The sequence below is a fragment of the Leucopleurus acutus genome (genome assembly GCF_964270905.1).
Source record: "Leucopleurus acutus genome assembly, chromosome: 3".
In the NCBI taxonomy this organism is placed as follows: domain Eukaryota; kingdom Metazoa; phylum Chordata; class Mammalia; order Artiodactyla; family Delphinidae; genus Leucopleurus; species Leucopleurus acutus.
Window position 1 is genome coordinate 15621254 of NC_139145.1, and position 20336 is coordinate 15641589.

At 54.4% G+C, this 20336-nt stretch overlaps 2 protein-coding genes across 3 annotated transcripts; both read right to left on the reverse strand.

Moving 5' to 3' along the window:
* Positions 1–882: 882 nt before the first annotated feature.
* On the reverse strand, positions 883–8283 carry TRIM11 (tripartite motif containing 11). Of its 2 annotated transcripts, XM_082836674.1 has the most exons (6): positions 7620–8283; positions 5019–5114; positions 4447–4677; positions 3500–3522; positions 3313–3413; positions 883–2752 (listed from the first exon to the last, which is right to left on the reverse strand). In XM_082836674.1, the coding sequence occupies exons 1-6, from the start codon at positions 8025–8027 to the stop codon at positions 2205–2207; spliced, it is 1407 nt and encodes a 468-aa protein (XP_082692800.1). In that variant the 5' UTR covers positions 8028–8283; the 3' UTR covers positions 883–2204. The 2 variants fall into 2 exon arrangements, with proteins under 2 accessions (XP_082692800.1, XP_082692801.1); XM_082836675.1 differs by lacking the exon at positions 5019–5114.
* A 1117-nt stretch (positions 8284–9400) lies between these two features.
* TRIM17 (tripartite motif containing 17) lies at positions 9401–14517 on the reverse strand (the record flags this gene model as incomplete). Its single annotated transcript, XM_082836681.1, is given in 10 exon segments — positions 9401–9684; positions 9687–9944; positions 10273–10299; positions 10302–10337; positions 10340–10395; positions 12068–12139; positions 12141–12263; positions 12265–12299; positions 12809–12904; positions 14089–14517. Coding segments are annotated over 10 exon segments (1416 nt in total).
* Positions 14518–20336: the final 5819 nt, after the last annotated feature.

Genomic DNA, 20336 nt, shown 5'->3' on the forward strand with positions numbered 1-20336 from the left:
ATCTAAAAGCAGGACACACATTTACAGAGGTATTCCTGTCCCCTCTCCACAAGAAAGATTTGGAGACAATTCTAATCTCATCAGTTTGGAGATGGTACGGGGCTGGGGGGGGGGGCGGGGGGCAGGATTTACATATAACAAACCTTACTAACTAGCATTAGGTACCATTAGTTTACCTGCTCGTTTTAGGACCTTGGAAGCCTAAAACTGCTTTCCCTGTCATTTCTGCATAAACATTGTTCTTTGTTGAAGATGCTGTCTAAGCCAGAGATCTAAGCTGCTGCTCTCAGTTACTCATTTTCCTGGGGTTTCTCCTATGCATGCCTGAGGTATATGTGTCAATAAACGTCTTTGTTTTTCTCTTGTTTAGCTCTATTACAGGGTCTCAGCCAAGAACTCAGAAGGGTTGAGGGCAAATGATTTTTCCTCCCTTACACTTGTGTCCAGCTTTGTTCTAAAGCCACAGCCAGAGGCGTCTTGGTGTCCTCGGGGCAGTTGTGTGCTCATTTACTAAACTCACGAGGCTGCCCCACAGGCTAGGTTTCCAGTGGCCATTGTGGAAGTCCCAAACCTTGCTGCAGGCAGCAACCAAACACTACGCTCCAAATCTTGCTGCAGGCAGCAACCAAACACTACGCTCAGATTCTCAACAGGAAGTGAAGCAGCGGGCCCCGTTCCTTGGGAAATCATATGGGAATAATTCCCCAGCCAAAAACATGGCCAGACTCCTGACTCAACTGAGAAAATACTTCCCCCTGTGTACATTATTTGAAGGAACTGTTGTTCAAGATATTCAAAAGTGGTGTCTACATAGTAACAATAACAAAAAAGCCCAAGAATGGGAGAATGAGTAAATAATCAAGTAAATGAAATAGTACTGGCTATTGAACACAGAGGAACATGGACAATGGTTATCAGGTTATCTGAAAAAAAGGGAAAAAATGCCCACAGTCCCTGCATGAAATGAACACACGTGTTGAGCCAAAGAACATCGAGACCATACCTGGGAGTTGCTGTGCTTGTGTGGCAGCAGCTGCATCCCCGACTTTACCAGTGAGCATCTTGTTTCTGTATCCCCTCCCAGAGGGTGGGCCCTCTGGAGGATTTCCCCACCCCCCAACCTTAAAGATAAGGGGACTACAGACAACTGTTAATTTATTTACTGTGAGAATGGTCCTTACAATTAATAAAAATCTAGGGGTGCAGAGACGCCGCATCACACCTTCTTGAGAAAGGTGAAGAAGCGTCAAAACTTAAAGCAAAAACGAACCCTGGACTTTGTAAGCCAGGGCTCTCTGTGGCCTCCCCCGCTCCCCCAGGCAGGAGACTCTGGGTTCTGAGTTCAGGGACCACGCCACGGGCCACTGAAGAGGCATTTGAGAGGGCAACGCCAGCTTGCTCTTCTCAGTGCCGCTCAGATGGAAACAGCGAGGTGTCATTTCTGAGCCTCACACTCACCTCCAGGCCCTCAGATCTCCCAGAACTGAACCTCTGCTCTGGGAACCAGGGAAGAAGCTTTTTCCAGAAGCCCTGAGTGGGCCACGTTCAGGGGGATTTGAGGGCATCTGTGTGTCCTAGTTAATCAACCACTTTATTCAGTGACTTGCTCCCAGTTCCCTCCCTGTGGCCTTTCCCACATCACCTGTCACCTGAGGACTCTGCTGCACCCCAGTTAATCTGAGGCAACTACATCCAGACACCACCACCCCCCACCAGTTTAGACCAGACCCCAAGACAGGCTGGTGGGCTTGAAGCCACCTCCTGGCCAGCAGTCTCACAAGACAGCAGCTTTCTCGAGGTGTGGCCCCAGGGTTTGAGGGGGTGCTCAGACTGCAGCCTGAGAGCTCTGCAGGCCCTGGTGTCTCACCCCCGACTGAGGCTGGGTGGGGCAGGTTGGTGAGGCTCCTGGAACCAGAGCTACCAGGGCCCTAGGCTCAGGGCTCTGCAAAGGACTGTGTGTGATGCACTGGTGAATGGGGGCCCAGCACCTGATGACCTTGGAGAGTCCCCCGAGGGAGGACAGCCCAGCCCGCACACACTCAACATGGCTTCCTGGGGTGGCAGTGACAGAGTTCAGTTTGCTACACGTGTCCGAGTGGCATGATGAGTGTTTTCCACAGCTCAGAGGACAAGCACCCTCTTCTCAGGTTTTTCAAGTGTCTCGCAGACTCGGAAGGCAGGACAAGGGGCTATGAGAGGCCTGCTCACTGGGGAGCCAGCAAGTCCCCAGGCCCACCTTTCGGCCTGCAGATGGTCATAGGCGTTGGGCTGCTGGACAGAGGTGAGAAGAGGGCCCGCAGGGTCCCCGAGAAGGGCGTCTCAGGAAAGGTATACAAGAGCGACCCATCGTTGGCACTGTAGAAGGACAGATGTCCAGCTTCGTAGTCCAGAAAGATGCCCACGCGCCGGGGTGGGTCTCGGAGAGGCGCAAAAGCCCGCTCGGAGGAGTTGTAGTAGCTCCCCAGGAACACCAGGATCCAGAACCCGTTACCAGCGAACAGCTCGCCCTTCTCCTTGCGGTTGGCGTTCTCTCTGCAGACGCCCAGGGCCCAGCTGGCCCGCTCCCCGACCTCCACCTCCCAGTAGTGGCGGCCCGAGGTCAAGGGCTCCCGGCCCAGCACACAAGGCCCGGGGTCGAACCGCTCAGGGCTGTCGGGCAGGGCCTGCCGCAGGTCCCCCCGCCGCACGCTCCTCCTGTCCTCTGATAGTACCAGCTCAGGGTTGGCGGTGTCAGGATCCAGGGTCATGTCCCCTGCAGACAGAACAGTGGTCAACCCTCGAAGCTGTCTGCCCCAGACCCATACAACCTTGCAGTTTGTGACTGCCCACAAACTGACCACGCCCCTTCTCACTTGAAAAGATGCCCTAACCACTTCTAGTTGTATCTTGGAACGTTCTAGAAAGCAGTCCACGCTTCCTTGTGATTCATGCCCCTTAGAGCACAGAAGGAAACCCTGAGTGCTTTCCGTGTCCATTCTTTTAGTCCCCAGAGAGAAGTGTGTGTGTGTTCTAGGGCAGCTTTCATCCCAGACTGGGGTCCACACGGGGCCTCTGGCACCGGAATGACCCTAGGAAGGTGTTCCCACCTCTATTTTCCCTAAATGCATCAGTGAAAAGCTTGGACCTGGCCTTCCCTTAGCTGCTATCTTCTGCCCAATAGCCCTGATCCCTCCTAGTTTCTCATCCATGAACTGGGAGCCTGCATGTTGTTCCTACCACAGACCCCAGCCCACCAGCAAAAGCTCAGGACTGACACTTCCTCTGGTCTGGAGACAGCGCGTGGGATCCCCCCGGCCTCTGCACAACACTCACCTCGGAACCTCCGCAAGGCCTCCACCAGCCCTGGGACCCTGCACACCGTCCTCATCTCCATGGGCACCACCTCAGGAGGCTGCAGCTTCACGTCCTGGACTCTGGAGGGGCAGTGGAGGTGTCACCCCTGCAGTGGGCCCACCTTGAACCCTGCCCACCCTCCCTGGGGAGAGTCCGAAGCTCCTACCTGCGCAGGGTGTCCCTGATATCCTGTGGGAGAGACACACACTGCGTCAGCACCCATCCCCCAGGTGAAGGGCATGAAATGCAGCCAGGCCAGCTGACACCACTCCCACACTGGGACATCTCAGCTGAGACGCCAAACTGCATTTCACATAAACCTGTGGTTCTTATCTCAACCCGTCCCCCTGGGCCAACCCGTCCTCCTTCCAGAACCTCTGCTTCCTGCAGCTTCTCCAGCAACATTCACTCATCCTTGAGGGCTGCTCCCTCTCACCTCCTAGCTGCCTGCCTAGCCCTCCCACCACTTTACTGACCATAGCCCACTTCTGCTGACTTCCCTCAATCCCCGCCACACACTTGTCCGGGATTCTTCCTGCTTCCCAGGCTTAAGATCACCTGATGGCTCAGCAAAGGCCAAAGGACTAAATTTTAGCCCCAGGATGGCAACTGGGAGCCTCTTACTGGTCCCTGAAAGCCCACTCAGCTCTGAGGCTCCAAGGAGGGTCACCTCCCACAGGAAGCCCCCTGGGCTGCACATGCAGGATCCTTGGCTCCCACCTGCGGGCACAAATTGCAGGGGCCAGGAGCTGAGCAGATTCTCAGGGGTAGCACTGGGCCCATGCAGGAATCCCTATGGGAGACCTGTTGGCTTTTCCTCTCAGCACAGTGGGCCCAAACCTTCAGAGAGCTGGGTGGTGACCCACTGGCCTGTCCCCATTAGGGCTCCCAGACAAGCGCTAACAGCAGTTCGCGCAGTTCAGCAGTGGTGTCCACTCCCTGTGTTTCATAGGAAGGAGACCAGCTGGTGAGGACCTGAGAGGTCCAGTCAAGCACCAGTCAGTCAGCCTGCTTTGCACAATGCTTCCTCCACTTTCCTGCTCTCCATTCCCATGCCTGGCCTTCCCTTGACACCCCCCACATGCCCACCCCCAGGAATGGGTGCCAGCTCACCTGCAACAGCCCCAGTGCTGGTAGCTGGCAGCGCCCCTCCAGCTCAGTGATGAGCTCGGCCAGCTGGGCGCTCTGCTGTCCGAGCCGGGCCGCGCTCTCCCGCAAGGGGGGCAGCACCTCCAGCTCTTCCTCCTCCAGCCTCTGCAGCAGCCGCTGCTCCTCCTCCACAAGCAGACGGCGCAGCCTCTCAAACTCCGTCAGCACATTCTGCCGCTGGGTCTCCACCATCTTCTGTGGGGGTCAGGGAGGACAGCTGAGGGCCTAGGACCTGGAGCCACCTTAACCCCCAATCCGGGGTCCCCCACGTCCATCCCTTCCTGACTCCAAACCCACCACTTGGGCCCTCATACCCATCCCTCCCTGATCCCCAAACCAATACACCCAGGGCCCCACATGCCTGGTCCTCCCTGACCCCACTCCCAACCCCCAAACCCACCCTGAGGTGGGTTATACATGGGGTCTGGGGCAGGGGTGCTGCCCAGAAGCATGAGGCTGAATGTGAACAGTGGCGTCCTGCAGTGGCGGCCCTCATGCCCCCTGCCCCCACCCACATTGGGTGCCTGGCCACCTGCCTGCCACAAGGAGCAGGTCTCCTCCGCCTGGGCCTGGAACAGCAGTGCATCCTCCATTTGCTTCCGCAGATGCTCCAGGGACTTCTCCAACTTGCCCTACAGGGAGGTGAGCCCAGAGTGACCCCGGCCAGGCCAGGCCTCCAGGCTGGGCCTTATACCTGCCCAACCCCAGCTAAGCCTGAACTCAGCTGGCAGGGACTAATTGTGGAAAACTGGGCCTGGGACATGACAGGTGGAGCAAACTCAAATTTGCCAGGAGATCCCTCCCACCACTGCCCTAACCAGCTACTTCCCCTTGCCTGAATGTCCTTTCTTCTGTTGTTCCCACCCCTCCCTAATCTCAGGGCAACCTTCCCACAACCCAACTTCCCACTGCATCACCACCTTCTTTCTTCCAAACCCCTTCGTGTCTCTCTGCCTGAACTGGGCTTGCTGGGTTTCAGCTAACTGCAACGAGCCACAGGATGGGCACATCTGTATCCGGCTCCTTGGTCCTGATTTCAGGCCTATGCCTAACATTTACTTCAACCCACACTTCAACCCTGTTTACGACACACTTGGCACCTGGGAAAGCCAGGAGGCCTGAGATGCAGGAGGATCTGAAGGACCATCACAAGAGTGACAGCAGCGCTGGTGGGGATTCCACTATTCCCTCCATCCATGTTCTCGATGCACCAGGGCCCTGGGAGGTTGCGCTTTATAGAGCCAGCTCTCCCAGGCTGTGCAAATACCAGCCACAGCCCACTGATGGCAGGTGAGAGCAGTTTGCTGGGGCATCTTCTCCAGCATTAAGACAAAGTAAGCACCAATACAGTGAAGGGTCACGCCATCCCAACCCACGCCACTACGGCATCAAGATTATTTAGAGCTGAGGTGACTGAGAAACAGCAGATGCAGGAAGAGCTCTCTGCTCTCCTCCCTTTTGCCGAAACGCAGGGCATAAGTTTTCCATGAGAACGATTCCTACCCAGGACCAGGAAGGGGAACAGTCACCACCCAGAGACAAGTTGACACTGAGATGAGTCTACCCAAACAAACCTTAGTCAAATAACCCTGATGTTCCATTACTTCCCCTCAATATAATTCCTTGTTCCCTTCCCACAATTTATTGGCCCTAGAAGCCCAAATCCCCTTTCTAGTTGCTTGTCTAGTTGCTTTTCCACAATTTATCATCCTTTGTTAAAATGGACTATAAGCCCGAGTCTAACCACTTGAGTCTCTCACTTTTCTGTGAAACCCTTGTGCCATGTACAATTTAAAAGACTATTAAAAGTATATGTCCCTTCACCTGTTGATCTCTTTTGTCACTTTAATTTGCAAGCCTCAGTCACAGAACATGACACTAGAAGAAAACACTTTTCCTCCCCTATGACAGACAGGATTAAGTGCTCCCACATGAGACTTTATCAGGTCAGCGGGGAGAGGCCTCTAGAGAGCTGCTGGTCATTCTCTGCTCTTTTGGTCACTTTCCACACCCTGATTGGGGTCCTCAGTGACAGAAGTGCACATCTGCTAGACTGATGTAAGGAGGGGGTGTTCCCGTATGCATGTTATATATATGTTATGCATGTTCTCACCTCAAAGTGAGAAGAAAACCACAAGAATTGTGTCAGGACAAGCCCAGTGATGCGCATCAGGTATAGGTTTATTCTGTTGTCCCAGAGGCTTGCTCTATGATAGTGACAGAGTACTGATTCTAACGTTGACTAGAGCATGTACTTGACGCACCTCAGCAGAGAGACACTACTGGCCATAACGCAAAATGCAAACCACAGTCAAAAAGTTTGAAAGATGCCACCCGTGTACCTAATACCTTCGGTTTCAGAAGCAAACCCACCCGCAGGAATGTAGTAGGCAGCTGGCCAGGTGAGCCAGGTTAAGTGTTTGCCCTGAGGCTCTTAGCAGAGAAAGGAGTGCTGGTGTTCGTTTGGATTTTAAGGAAATGCATTTCCAGAACAGAGAAACAAGGCATCTCAGCCTGGGCTCAAAGCAGGGCTGAGCCCTGGCTTGTCAGCTGGCAGAGTATCCTACTGGGAAAGCCTGTGGACCCTGGCGTCCGCCTCCTGGGGCAATGGCTCTGTCCCTGCATTGATCCCTGCCTGGGGCTCTGCAGCGGTTTCCTGGCTGCCTTCCCATCTCTTCTCACCAGAACTTCAGGACTGGCGTCGGCCCCACGGTCCTGGCCTGCCCTGCCCACAACCCTCTGAAGGCTCAGTCCTCATCCGTGCACGTCCACCTGGGACCAGCCACCTCTGAGGTTCCCTTCCCACTTTCTCCTCTCCCGGCTCCATCCCTGCCAAAGGTCTGTCAAACCTGCCCAGTCCCCACCCCAGGCAGCCCTCCCACCTGTTCTGTGGGACCTAGACTTCAAAAAGCACGCCCCCTCCCCACGACCAGGTCCCCAGGCCAGCGCCTCACTGGTGGGAGGTGCCCCAGTCCCTCTAGGGTGCCGTTTGGGACAGGCTACACCCCCCTACACACCCCCGAGACCCGGACCAGGTTGGGACCCGAGCCCACAACCTGGGCCAGGATGGGGCCCCCAACCCCCCAGGCCCAAGCCACGTCCCTGCTAGGCTGTGCTCCGCCTGGACCTGCCCACACCTTGAGATCGTCGGCCGCGTCCTGCAGCGGACGCACTCGGTGCGCCCAGTGCTCCCCTGAGCGCTCGCAGGCCGCGCACAGCAGGCGCAGCTCGTCGCCGCAGAAGGCGGCCAGTGGCTCGCGGTGCGCGGCGCACACGCCCTGTGGGACGGGCGACGGAGGGTGCAGGCGCCGCGCCATCTCGGCCATCTTGGCGAGCGGTCGGTTGGGTCGCAGGTTCCTCTGCGGGGACAGCTCGCGGCACTCGGGGCACGCGTACGGGCCCTCGGGCTGGCCCCAGCAGCGCCGGATGCACTCGCGGCAGAAGTTGTGGCCGCAGTCGGTCATCACCGGATCCGTAAAGTAGTCGAGGCAGATGGCGCAGGTGGCCTCCTCTTGGAGGTTGGTGGACAGGTCCGGGGCGGCCATGGCACCGGTGGAACGGAGGAGGGCAGTGTGGTCCGCCGGGTCGGGCGGTGGCCGGCCGCTGCCGGGACTATGGGGAGCGCGCAAGGACGCGGGGTCTCCGGGGACGCGAGGTGCAGGGCACCAGGGGACTCGGAAGCTTCGGAGCGCAAGGGCTCCGGGGTCCAAGGCTGCGCGACTCCTGGGATGCGGAATATACGGCTCCGGGACTGCAGAGGCTCCGGGAACGTAGGGCCTAGGAATACCGTACGCAGGGAGGAAGAGGAGTCGAAGCGGGGACGGAAGCAGGAAGCAGCTGGGGTTTTTTTGTTTTTTCCTTTGGAGCAACCCACTTTAGCTCCGGATTGGCCGTGGCCTGTCACGCGGCCCGCGGGCCGGACAGAATTGGAGTTTGCTCACCCGCTGACCTTGCGTCGCCGCCGCCGCCTGCGCTGCTGCCTCTGGGCTGTTGCGGTGTTGCACGGTCTGGCCTCTCCGTCGGGCCTGGGGAAAGGTGGGGTGCAGGGGCCGGGGCCAGCGGGGTGCCCCGCACGGTCACTGGGCTGTCCGCGAAGCGCAGAGACCGCGAGGACGAGGGCAAGCTGAGGCTGTGTCGTGGGCCCCAAATCGTTCCCCGTGCGATCCTGGGTGTCTTCGCGCGTCCCCGGGCTGGGAACGGTCAGAACTTACTGGGTGACGGGCTTGGCCCGCAGGACTTTGGCCTTGTTGGGGTACGAGTACATTGACCAGAATTCTAGGTTTCTGGCAGCTGTTATCTGGCTGTCAATGCGTCTGCAGCGGCGGGGCTCAGGGGGAGGTGGTGGGGTGGGCGATGGAGAGGGAGTGAAAAGAAAGGACCCTCTCTGATCCGCACTCTGAATTTTGCCCCTGCAACTTCCCTGGGTAGAAGGGATGGAGGTGGGGAGCTCTGAGGCTTTTAGGATTTCAGCCTGAAAAATCTCTTCACTTTTTCATTTTCCCCCTGTGAAGGACCCAAATATGGAATTTGTGGAGGACAAAGAAGGTAGATATTTGAGGACTTGGCTCTACATATAAAAACCCGAACCATGGAGGAGCCAATGAATGGCAGCATCTCAAGTGGAGAGTGAGGGACATGGCTAAAGAACACTGCACCACACTGTGCCTGGTACATATGTTTTTAGAAACTGACCCACTATGGAAGTTTTCTTTTCTATGAAGCATCTGTAAATATAGCCTCTTAATGTTTAACTGCTTTAATCATGATTATATTTCCGCTTTGTGAAACCACCCTGCACAGCCGATGGTTCTCAAATGCCTCGTGCCAGATAAGCTGGGCAGGTGGGCCTTGCTGAGCTGGACCACATCACCTTCTGGAAAAACCAGGGCTGCCCAGGCTCCCCCTCCTTGCGCCGCTGTCACTTCACCCATAGGGTCACTGTAGAGATGACCATCTTGCCCGATTTGGGGGCCCCAAGGCCGAAGAAGGGTTGCAGGGGGCCAGAGAAGGCGGGCTGGGAGTAGGTATGCGGGTGGGACCCATTGTTCACATTGTAGAATGACACGTCTGTGGCCTCGAAATCCAGGAAGATGCCCACGTGGCTGGGGGGCTCAGTCAGCGTGACGGGTGTCAGGGCAGACGTGGCAGGTGCATACCTCTTTCCCTTGCATAGCTGCACCACCCAGAACCCATTTTCTGGGCCTTGGGGACCCTGCCCCTCCAGCTCACGTTGTCCCTGCACACGCCCAGGACCCACAGTGCATCACCAGTGAGGTTCATGCCCACCTCCCAGTAGTGCCTCCCTGAGGAGAAGGTCTCTTGGCCCACTGCGCAGGGGTAGGCTAGGAACCTGTCCTTGCCATGGGGTGTGCTGTCCTTCGGGGTGCTCAAGTAGCGCCTCTGGCGGCTCTCACATAAGAGGAGGTAGGGGTATGCCGTGGAGGGGTCGGGCACCACATCCTCTGGAGACGGGCCCGGAGTGGAGGGGAGAGAGGGACCTTTCACGGTCAGGGTGGGGAGGGTGAGGCCCTAGCAGGGGCCAAATAATCCCCCATTCATCCTAACCCCCACCCAGGCCTCCCTTTGGCTGAGTTCAGCTGTGAACCTGGAGTTGCTGCATGATCCCATACCCCAACTGTGGGTATTGGTGGTGCCAAGGAGATGGGGCTGGGGAACCATTAGATCATTAGGTCGTGTGGTTGAGACCCGCTCCCCATTGGTGGCCTTTGCCTTGAGTGGCTAGAAGCAGGGTGGGGCACTGCCAAGAGCACCTGGGCCCCCACTACTTACCTTGGAAGCTCTTGAGCACCTCTATCTGCCCGGCACCCTACAGACGGTCTTCAGCATGGGGGGGGGGTGGTCTCTGGGCACTGCACGCTCAGGCTGTTCTTCCTCCAGTGGACACAGGTCTCACTGTCCCCTCTGGCCCCACTTGCAGTCCTCCTTGCACCCATCACCTCCTCCACCGCAGGTGGCTACGTACCTGCCCAGGAGTTCCTTTACCTCCTTCAAAAGGCACAGAAGGAGGAAGAGAGATTGGCAAGGTCTCATTAGGGATCTGTGGAGCTGAGCACCCTGTGTCAACATTTGGCCAGTATGGGCTGAAGGGCTTTATGATGTTTTCCCTTGGCCCTGTTTGCAGTTCCCAGAGTGTAACGCTGTCTTTTGGCTGTACACAGTAAGGTATCTGACTTACCCAAGCCTCCTGCTACCCATCACAATGAATGAGGACACAGGGAAGCTGTCCTGCTCATGATGGACCATGAAGGCATGGGAGACCAAATGGTGTTTTCGCCCTGTGGGCCTTGGGCCTTGAGTGGGTCAGGAGTCAGTTTAGTGGGTTGCAAACAGCTTGCTCTTTTTTTTTTTTTGGCAGTACACGGGCTTCTCATTGTTGTGGCCTCTCCTGTTGCGGAGCACAGGCTCCAGACGCGCAGGCTCAGCTCACGGGCCTAGCCGCTCCGTGGCATTTGGGATCTTCCTGGACCGGGGCACGAACCCATGTCCCCTGCATCGGCAGGCGGACTCCCAACCACTGCGCCACCAGGGAAGCCCACAGCTTGCTCTTTGATAGAAGACAAAGTATTCCCCCAAAGGTAGAGCGAGGGTATAGTATTGTCTACACCAGGACACTTATTGGGGACAAAACCCAGGATGCCAGGATAACAGGCATAAAACTGGATTGACCCAGGCACACTGGGAGATACAGGTACCCTGCATGTGGCATTTGCTTCACTTGTGTAAACACATTCCTGTGAATGTGTGTATAATGGCTCACAGTGTGAAATGTATTTTTTTGCTATGGATTCCATCACTCTGCACACTTGATGAGCCAGTTACCCACTTTTTGGCCAACATAATTGCCCCTTCCAGGGCCTCGGTGTGCAGGCCTATCCCTGGCAGGCCAGCTGCACCTTCTCCCCATTTCCATAGCTGGCAGGTGTGATCATGTGACTTGCTCTTGCCTGAGAAGTCACGGGCACCTGTCTGGGCCAGTGTGTCTGTGCCCTGCATCACTGTGGACAACAGCTGCCCTCAGGCCACATCCCTAGGCTATGAAGGGAATGAACACAGGTCTCTAGGATTGGAGCCTGTCATAGACTGAATTGGCCCCTCCCGAAATTCATCTGTTGTGGAGCCCTAACCCCCAGCACCTCAGCATGTGACTGTATTTGGAGATAGGGTCTTAAAGATGTGATTAAGATAATATCAGGTCATTAAGGTGGGCTGTAATCCAATCTGATGATGTCCTTATAAGAAGAAGCTATCAGGGCACAGACACAGAGGGACGACCATGTGAGAACACAGGAAGAAGATGACTGTCTATAAGCCAAGGAGAGACGCCTCAGGAGAAACCAGCTCTGCCCACTTGAGCTCAGACTTCCAGCCTCCGGGAATGTGAACAATAAATGTCTTGTTTAAACCACCCAGTCTGTGGTATTTGTTATGCAGCCTGAGCTGACTGAGACAGAGCCTTTCCCGTTGGCCTGAATCTGTTGCCACAGGTCAGCCCACCCTAATCACGCCTGAGCCAGAGATCATGCCCCCACCCCCCACCCCCAGCCAGGTGAACAGGTGTGCCCACCTCACCTGCAGCATCTGGAGCGGTGTGCACTCATTCCTGTCCTCCAGCTGCAGTAGCAGCATCTTCAAGGAGTGACTGCTGGTCCAGTGAGGCCATGCTCTTCTGCAGCTTTGCCACTGTCTCCTCCTCCTCCTCCTTCAGAGCCTGGAGGAGGGGCCGCTTCTCCTCCATCAGGAGGAGGCCCATCTTCTCAAACAACCACGATGCGCTCCCTCCGCTCCTTCACCTTCTTCTGTGGTGGTAGTGGTGGGGGTCCTAGGTGAGGTACCGCTCAGGGCCCCACCACCCCAAGTGCCTGCTTTCAGACCCCACCCACCAACCAAACCCACCAGCTTGGAAGGGCCACTCTGGGGACAATGGCACATCTCTGAATGCCAGTGACCCACAGAAAACCAGCAAACCTGGCAGGCCAGGGGCCACACAGAGCCCCCTGCACTGTCACTGTAGCATAACTTTACTCTGAGCCCCAAATGGCAACTTCCAAGCATCTGTGTGCCCTTGCTCCCTGCATCTCTGAAATGGCCAGTCTGTGCTGAGGGCACTGTTCTCAGTCCTGGTTTGGCAGGAATTCTGTGACCTGGGAAATCATTGCCTTTCTGGGGTCCCACGTTCACATCCACACGGGACAGTGATTCCTACCTCAAGGGCTTCCACAGGTTCAGGAGACCCTGTGGATGCTTTGGGGCCTGGCTGGGCCTTCCCCACCCTGCTCAGCTGCTGAGCGTGGTCCCCAGCACCTACCTGCCATTCGGCCAAGGTCTGTTCCTCCTTGGCTTGCAGCTTCCCGGTCTTCATCATTTCCTCTCGCAGGTATCCCATGTTCTCTTCCAACTTCAACTGTGGGGCGCCCAAACCATGGGATTTGGGGTCAGTGGGCCCCCTGCATGCCCCACATCTAGATGGTGCCCTCTGAAGCTGCACCCACCCCAGAGACCATCCTAATGGGGTGAAGGGGATGGGAATACGCCACCTCAAAATCTGCCCCTTTGGCATGAGGACTATTTTGAGCAGGAGGCAACTGAGAACAGATGCAGAAAGATGCCTTCCAGGGGCTCCCATTACCTGAGCAAAAGCACCTTGCTGGGAATGTTTTATGCCCATGAAGAAGGTGGAAGGTTGGTGTTGAGATGGACCTGCACTCATAACCCTTACCTTCCTTTGATTTCCCCCTATATATTTACTTTCTGCTATGCTCTGAATGTTTGTGTCCCTCTCCGCCAAATCCATATATTGAAGCCTTAACCCATGATGTGATGGTAGAGGTGGGGCCTTTGGGAGGTGATGAGGTCATGAGGGTGGAGCCCACATGAATGAGATTAGTGCCATTATAAAAGTGACCCCAGAGAGCTCCCTTGCCCCTTCTTCCATGTGAGGACACAGTGAGAAGTTGGCCATGTATGAACCAGGAAGGGGCTCTCACCTGACTGTGCTGGTGCCCTGATCTTGGACTTCCAGCCTCCAACTGTGAGCAATAAATTTCTGCTTATAAGCCACCCAGTCTGTGGTCTTCTGTTACAGCAGCCCAAGCAGACTGAGACACTTTCCCCATAGTCTGCCACCCGTGGGAGGCTGAAACCTTTGCCTTTGTCTTGTTGCTCTTCTCCAAATGTATTATTCTTTGTTAAGATTCTAGATAAGCCCAAGTTCTAACTGACCCTTTTTTACTGTTGCTGCAGTTTCTCCCGAGTGACTCGCATCACACGCATGTGTTAGTAAACGGTTTGCCTTTCTCTTTGATTTGTCTTTGCTCAATCTAATTTATGGGCCCCCAGCCAAAGGGCCTCAAGTAGGTGGAGGAGAAAGGCTCCCCTCCTCTTCCCTAACAGAGGGTTGCCTGGCCTCCCCACACAGATGGCTGCACAAAGACCAGAGAATGTGGACAGGCCCATGTGGGGACTTTGTCAGTCTGGACTCCTGCATAATCAGAGGTGACACCACGATGGCCTGGCCACCAGCCTGTTTTGTCGTGGGAGTGTGGGGACACTTGGACCTCCCTGCCCTGGCCCCCAGCCCAGGCCCACCTCGTATTCCTGCACAGCCTCCTCAATAGGGACCACCCTGTGGGGCCGGTGTTCCTGGGACTCCCTGCAGATGACACAGATGGGACTCTGGTCGTCCTCACAAAAGAGTTTGAGCAGCTCCTGGTACACCTGGCACAGGTCCCTGCTCTGTAGGCTGGGGTGCTGCCGCGCCATCTCGGCCACCTTGGTCAGCAGACGGTGGGGCCGCAGGTTCCTCTGGGGGGATAGCTTGCGGCACTCGGGGCAGGGAAAGGAGCCCTTACACTTTTTCCTCGTTTTCTGGCCTTTGGCCTTCTCCCAGGTCAGCCGGATGCGCTCTCGGCAGAAATTGTGACTGCAGGTGGTCATCACGGGGTCTGTGAGGTAGTTGAGACAGATGGAGCAAGTGGCCTCCTCCTGCAATTTTCTGGCAAGTTCCACAGCGTCCATGGCTCCTGGGGAAGGAACGGAGTGTCCTGCCACATCCTCTCTCTGGAGCTCTGTCTGGGCTCTCCACAGTACTCTCTCAGCATCCTGTTGCAGATGGAGTCTGAATACGGGGTTGTTAGGGTACCCTGACTTATCTTCAGTAAGAGGCACAAATGCCTCCCTGGAAGCTGACAAAGACCCTCTCCTTCACCAAACCCCAGTCAGCTTCCGCTGAGCTGTAGGCCTGTCTTTAGCCGGCCCCACCCAGTTTCAGCGAGAATTTCACAGTACTCCCACCATAATATCTGATCTAGTTCCTCATTCCCACCTTTAATGAACACATGTCCTTGACCCTCCTTGGGCAAGAATCCTGTTAGGCCAGTTTAGCAAGAAGCCCCCTCCTCATGGCGCCTCTTAGTGATTTTCCATCACTGAACCGCATCACCCTGCTCCTTGGCTACAGATCCCCAGCTGTCTTGGCTACAATCAGAGATGACCCCCCATCTCCCTCTGCAACTGCAATAGTCTTAAATAACGCCTTGCATACGGTTTTAACAAGCATCATGTTTCTCTTTAACAGAACACCCGCAGAACTAAGGAAAAAGGGAGTTTTAGAGGAACAACGCTCTCTCTTCCATTAGGGAGCGGGGTTGACGAAGGTTCTCTCTTTAACCAAACTCTAGCTCAGCCTCCCTGAACTTTCCAGCCAGGCCTTGGGCTTCCATGTTTGTCTCTGCATTGTCCGAGTTTAGCAAGAATCCCACTAGGTGGGTTTAACCAGACACACACCCCCACCCCTGCTACTAAGACGTGTCCTCTTAGTAACTTCCCATAACTTACCCCCACCCTACTCCTGGGCTATACATCCCCACTGGCCCATGCTGTATTCAGAACTGAGCCTCACATGGGGTTCTATATAGAACCCTAGGTTCTATGCTGATCTCTTTCTTCCTATTTCAATAGTCCTGAATAAAATCTGTTTTTACCCCTCTAAATACCATCCAGCTCTGGTTTTCCTTGACAAGGTGCTGTGCAGAAAAGACAAAGGAAGGCTACTTCATGCACACATGCACACAAACACACGTACACATGTATGCACGCATGTTCACACACAGGCACACATACACAAAAGCACATGCAGAGGCACCTACACACGTGTACACACTTGAACACACAAACACACATACACACACACACTCTGGGGTTGGAATACCCATGACCTTATCCAGTGGAGATCCATATCTTCCCCTGTGCACTTCACTGGGTAGTTGTTAGGGCTGAGTTAGAGACTGGATTTGAAGACATCATTTCTGAATTACAAGCACCATCCAGGTTCCCTTTTGTACAATCTGAAACGATGGCGGCTGGATTCCACAGATTCGTGAGTCCCTGACATTGGTTCACTTTGCCTGGAGCTGTCTCTGTGAAGAGCCTTTGGGGTCAGTCTCTCTGCTTTCAGCTGCCCTTAGGCCCAACTGCTGCCCACCCAACAGAAGCTGGGTGACAGTAGGGCAGTCTGGTGGGCTGGGGCTCAAGCTCCGGCTCAGGTTTTGGGGGAAGCTATCCAAGGGCTCTGGGTCAGTGACGGTGGACGGGCCTCCTTGGACCCCAGAATGTTCCTCTGTAAATGTAGGGCTAAAATAGTTGGCTCCTCCCAAGTTACAACCACCTTCAAAGCTGGGACGGCCAGTCTACTAAGGGCAGGGGGTGCACGGGGTCCCAACCTGAGCCTCAGCGCCCACAGGGTGACCACCTGCCTGCTCTCTCAAGGGGCTGGTACTCACGGGGGAAAGGGGTGCACGCTGCACCTCGCCTGGAGCCCCCAGCCACGCCTGCAAACGCGGCCCAGGAAAGCCTGCGTTTGCGCGACGGAGACCATCCGGGCGGGGATGCAAGGGCGCCAGGGCTGTGGGGCTTTGTGGCGGCAGCAGGAGCCGGGGGCCGAGGGGCGGGGCCCGTTATCAGGGTGCGGGGCGGGGAGGTTTACCTTGGCGAGAGGTTGTCAGCAGCCTGGGGATGGGGGCAGGATCCGCACCACCTACCGCACCTATGCACCTACCGTACCACCTACTTGATGCGCTAGGAGCCGGCACAGAGGTGGGGGTGGGGAGGGAGAGGGAGCAGGGCAGGGGGTTTGGTAGCCAAGAGGGGAGGGGAAGAGGTAGATGGGGATGGGAGCCTTGTCCGTGGTGGGGGCGAAGACCGGTGGGGAGGCAGGGGGCGGATCCCGTGTTGGCAGGGACGTGAGGACGGAAGAGGCAGCAGGGCTCAGGCACCCCTTTGGGGAAGATGAAGGGGGGTCGCTGGTCCGTAGGAGGCCCCAGGTCTCCCGCAGCTCCCGCAGCTACGCTCTCCCCGCTCAGGCGTGGCTGGCTGAGGTGTGTTTCTTGTTTCTTTAACGTCTCTAGGATGGAGTCTGGCCGTTCAAGGTTCTGCCCTGTGTGTGCCAGGGCAGTGAATGGGGCTGGGGGCCAGGCAGCTTGTTGAATGAAGGAATACTGGTTGCTAATTCGAATTCCCTGGAAGGTCCTGAACCTCCTCTGCATGTAAGGTGATTCTGGGCTGACGATTTCTTTCAATTTAGAAAACAGAATCACAGAATTTTTAAAACATTTCTTTCTCTGTCCTTTTCAAATGTGTGTAAATCTTTTTACGGGCTAAATAAGCCTCTTGGCCCATCTCACATATCAGGAATGATTCAAGGACCCAGGAGCACGCCTGAGATGTAATCATTTCCCAGAGGCCTGGGAGGAGATGGGCCTAACTTGCCATCTGACTTCAAATCACCTTTGATCATAATTGTAGGAGAAAATTAGCAACATTACTGTGAAGACATGAAAGTAATAGGTTGCATCCACTTAGCCATAGAAAAGGGTGAGGTTCCCTTCCAGCTCTGAAGTCCCTTTAGCTATTGCTTGTGATCAGCGTCATGTTCTGATTGAATGCTCATTCAATAACAAAAAAATTTTTTTTTCTCTTCTCTCTTTATGGAGGGATTTTCTGGGTTGGGAGCAGATTTTGTTGTGTATTATATTTCCCCAACATTAATGTGCAGCAAAAGTAGAGAACTAATGGTGATCAGATTCAGACTCACGTCTTTGCCGAGGATATCGTGTACAGGTGTGGGTGTGGTTGCAGGTACTGCAGAAGCAAAGTTTTGAAGCACTGGAAAGACCGTTAAACCTGCAACAGGGCTGGAGAGCCTTTGGTGACTGTTGAGAATTTGAGACAGGGAGAGTGTGGATTATGGCCCAGCGTCATCTGCGCAGCTTGTTGGAGGCCCAGCAGGGAGGCTGCTGGTCCCTTATGAGCTTCTACTACTGGCCGTGACACCATGCCACTTGCTCACAAGGACACATGGGCCCAAATGGTCCAGGTCATAGCACAGAGCATGCATCCTCCCAGAGGCAGCTTCTTCCCCACAACACCCCCTATTCTCTTTCCAACATGGAAGTCAATGGAAACAACCCAAATGAGAGCGAGCAGAGGGTGTTTATTCATAGCTCTCTGCAGCAAGGGAGAGGGCCACCGTCCCCTGGCAGCAATTCAGAGACAATCAGTGGGGTGCGAGAACTTCCTTGTGGAAAAAGAGAAGGTTTCATCTGTGCCCTGATGGAGGTTGTGGGTCTGGGGAACTGGAGCAGCTGACTAGCAGTGGAGTGTCCTGGACTGTCGCTAGAGATAGCAGTCTGATGTCCCCCAAGTCTGACTGGCAGCAGGCTGGCTTCCTGGGCTGGTTCATGTAGAGCGTATTTTGGTTTCCTGGACAGGTTTACTATAGACTGAATGTGTGCCCCTAAAATTCATATGTTGAAACCTAGCCCCTGGGAGGTGGAGCCTTTGGGAGGTTGATTAGGTCAGGAGGGTGGAGCCCTCATCAATGGGATTAGTGCCTTTATAAGAGAGACCCCAGAGAGCTCCTTTGCCCCTTCTATCAGGTAAGGACACAGCAAGAAGATGGTTGTCTGTAAACCAGGAAGCAGGCCCTCACTAGACACCGAATCTGTTGGTGCCCTGATCTTGGATTCCATCTTCCAGAACTGTGAGAAATAAAGATCTGTGGCTTATTAGACAGCCTGTCATGGTATTTTGTTACAGCAGTCAGAGCAGATTAAGACAAGACTGCTTCACGTTGTCGGTCAGAGTTCTGTTTTTATATATGATCTGACCGATGTTTGTATGTTCAGTCTCCAACTGGTGTGAAGCTGCTGTTAGATCAGGGCTTGTCTGACCGGGGGAGAGACCATCTTCTCAGCTCAGTGGTTTCCAGAGGAACATTTTGAGACCACACGTGGGGCAGTGGTTTCCTGCCCACCCCGAAGCTGTCCTTGGTGGTCCCCTCACCCTTCCTGTGTGGAGAGCTCGGCCTGGCAGGAGAGCTAGCTGCAGAGAATCAGCTCAGGCTGTGGTGCCTGGAGACAGTAGAGGAAGGCCATGGATCCGAGCAGAAGTTGTATGAAAAACCAGTGGGTAAGACTAAGGAGTACTTGTGTTAGGGAACCATTAACTGAAGCCACCTGCCCTGGCCAGGCAGCATAATAACTGCTTGCATGAGTTATCTCACAACAGAAGGTCCCCAAAAGGAACACGGAACTAATAAGCTACTGCCAGCCAGAAGGATTCGGGAGGGGACAGAAGAAGGGAGGAGACACCAGCCCATAACATGTCCTGCCAACCCCCCAGAAATCACGTTGGAATCCATCTTGGCTGAGAGATGTGTGCACCACCAGGAAGGACCCTGAGTCAGACCAAATATGGGCACAAGCAAGATGATTGGCCAGAGACAACCCGGAAAGCTAACTCCATTACCATAAAACCTGAGCCTGCGAGCCTTGTGGCAGAGCAGTTCTCTTGTGTTCTCTTACCCTGATGCCCCTTGCCAATAAAGTCTCTTGCTTTGTCAGCACGTATGTCTCCTTGGACAATTCATTTCTGAGTGTTAGACAAGAGCCCACTCTTGGGCCCTGGAAGGGGTCCCTCTTCCTGCAACACTTGGGTGCCTGAGCCTGTGGCCTTCGGAGCCTCACATCACTTCATGCCTGATGACATGGACTTACAATTTCATTTCTAGCTCTTTTTTCTACTTAATTACTTTTGTAAAGTTTGAATCATTTTATTTTGGGTTTTTGTTTCCATGCATATTTGCCACTTTTAGCCAGAGGGACAGAAACCAAAAATTTTAAATCAAACAGTCTTTTTTTTTTTTTTTGGAAATATACAAAACTAAATATGAAAGGAAATATAAACTTTCAAATGATGATTTTGATGTGTTTGTAGCATTTATTCTTCTGAGATGTAGGGAAGGAAAATTGTTTCCTCTACCATCTTAAGGGCATGTGAACTAAACTGATAAAAGACAGAATAATAAGAAAAGGATACACATTTTATTTGATGTTAATTGTTTTAAAATTAATGTGCATGGGGGCTTCACAGACAAGAACTGACCCCCCCCATCATAAAAAAAAAAAAAAACAGACTCAAGGGCTTATATTTAGATTGAAAAAAAATCACAATGTGGGAGTTGTGAGTTAAGTTTTATTTGGGGCAAAATGAGGACTATAGCCTGGGAGACAGTGTCTCAGATAGATCTGAGGAACTGCTCCGAAGAAGCGGGGATATGGGGAGTCAGTATATATGTGATTTTGGTGAAGGGGGATACACGCAATAAAGCAAGTATTTCGGCGGAAGGTTGCTGCTAGTCATGAGGAGCAGATGTCTCTGTTAATGATTTTAGTGCTTTTCTAGCTACAAGATGCAAGAATTTGGGCTCATAATCTTCTCCTGAAAATATCTAACTGTCCAAAGGTCTGTTCTGCCAGTTTTTCCCAGAGCACAGAGTG

Bases quoted from the DNA above. Each gene is read 5' to 3' on its own strand.
- TRIM11 (XM_082836674.1), bottom strand. From the start codon at position 8,027: ATGGCCGCCCCGGACCTGTCCACCAACCTCCAAGAGGAGGCCACCTGC. The intron at 5,115-7,619 runs GTGTGGGCAGGT...ACCTCCCTGTAG, and splicing joins ACGCGGCCGACGATCTCAAG to GGCAAGTTGGAGAAGTCCCT. The intron at 3,414-3,499 runs GTAGGAGCTTCG...CTGCCCCTCCAG, and splicing joins ATCAGGGACACCCTGCGCAG to AGTCCAGGACGTGAAGCTGC.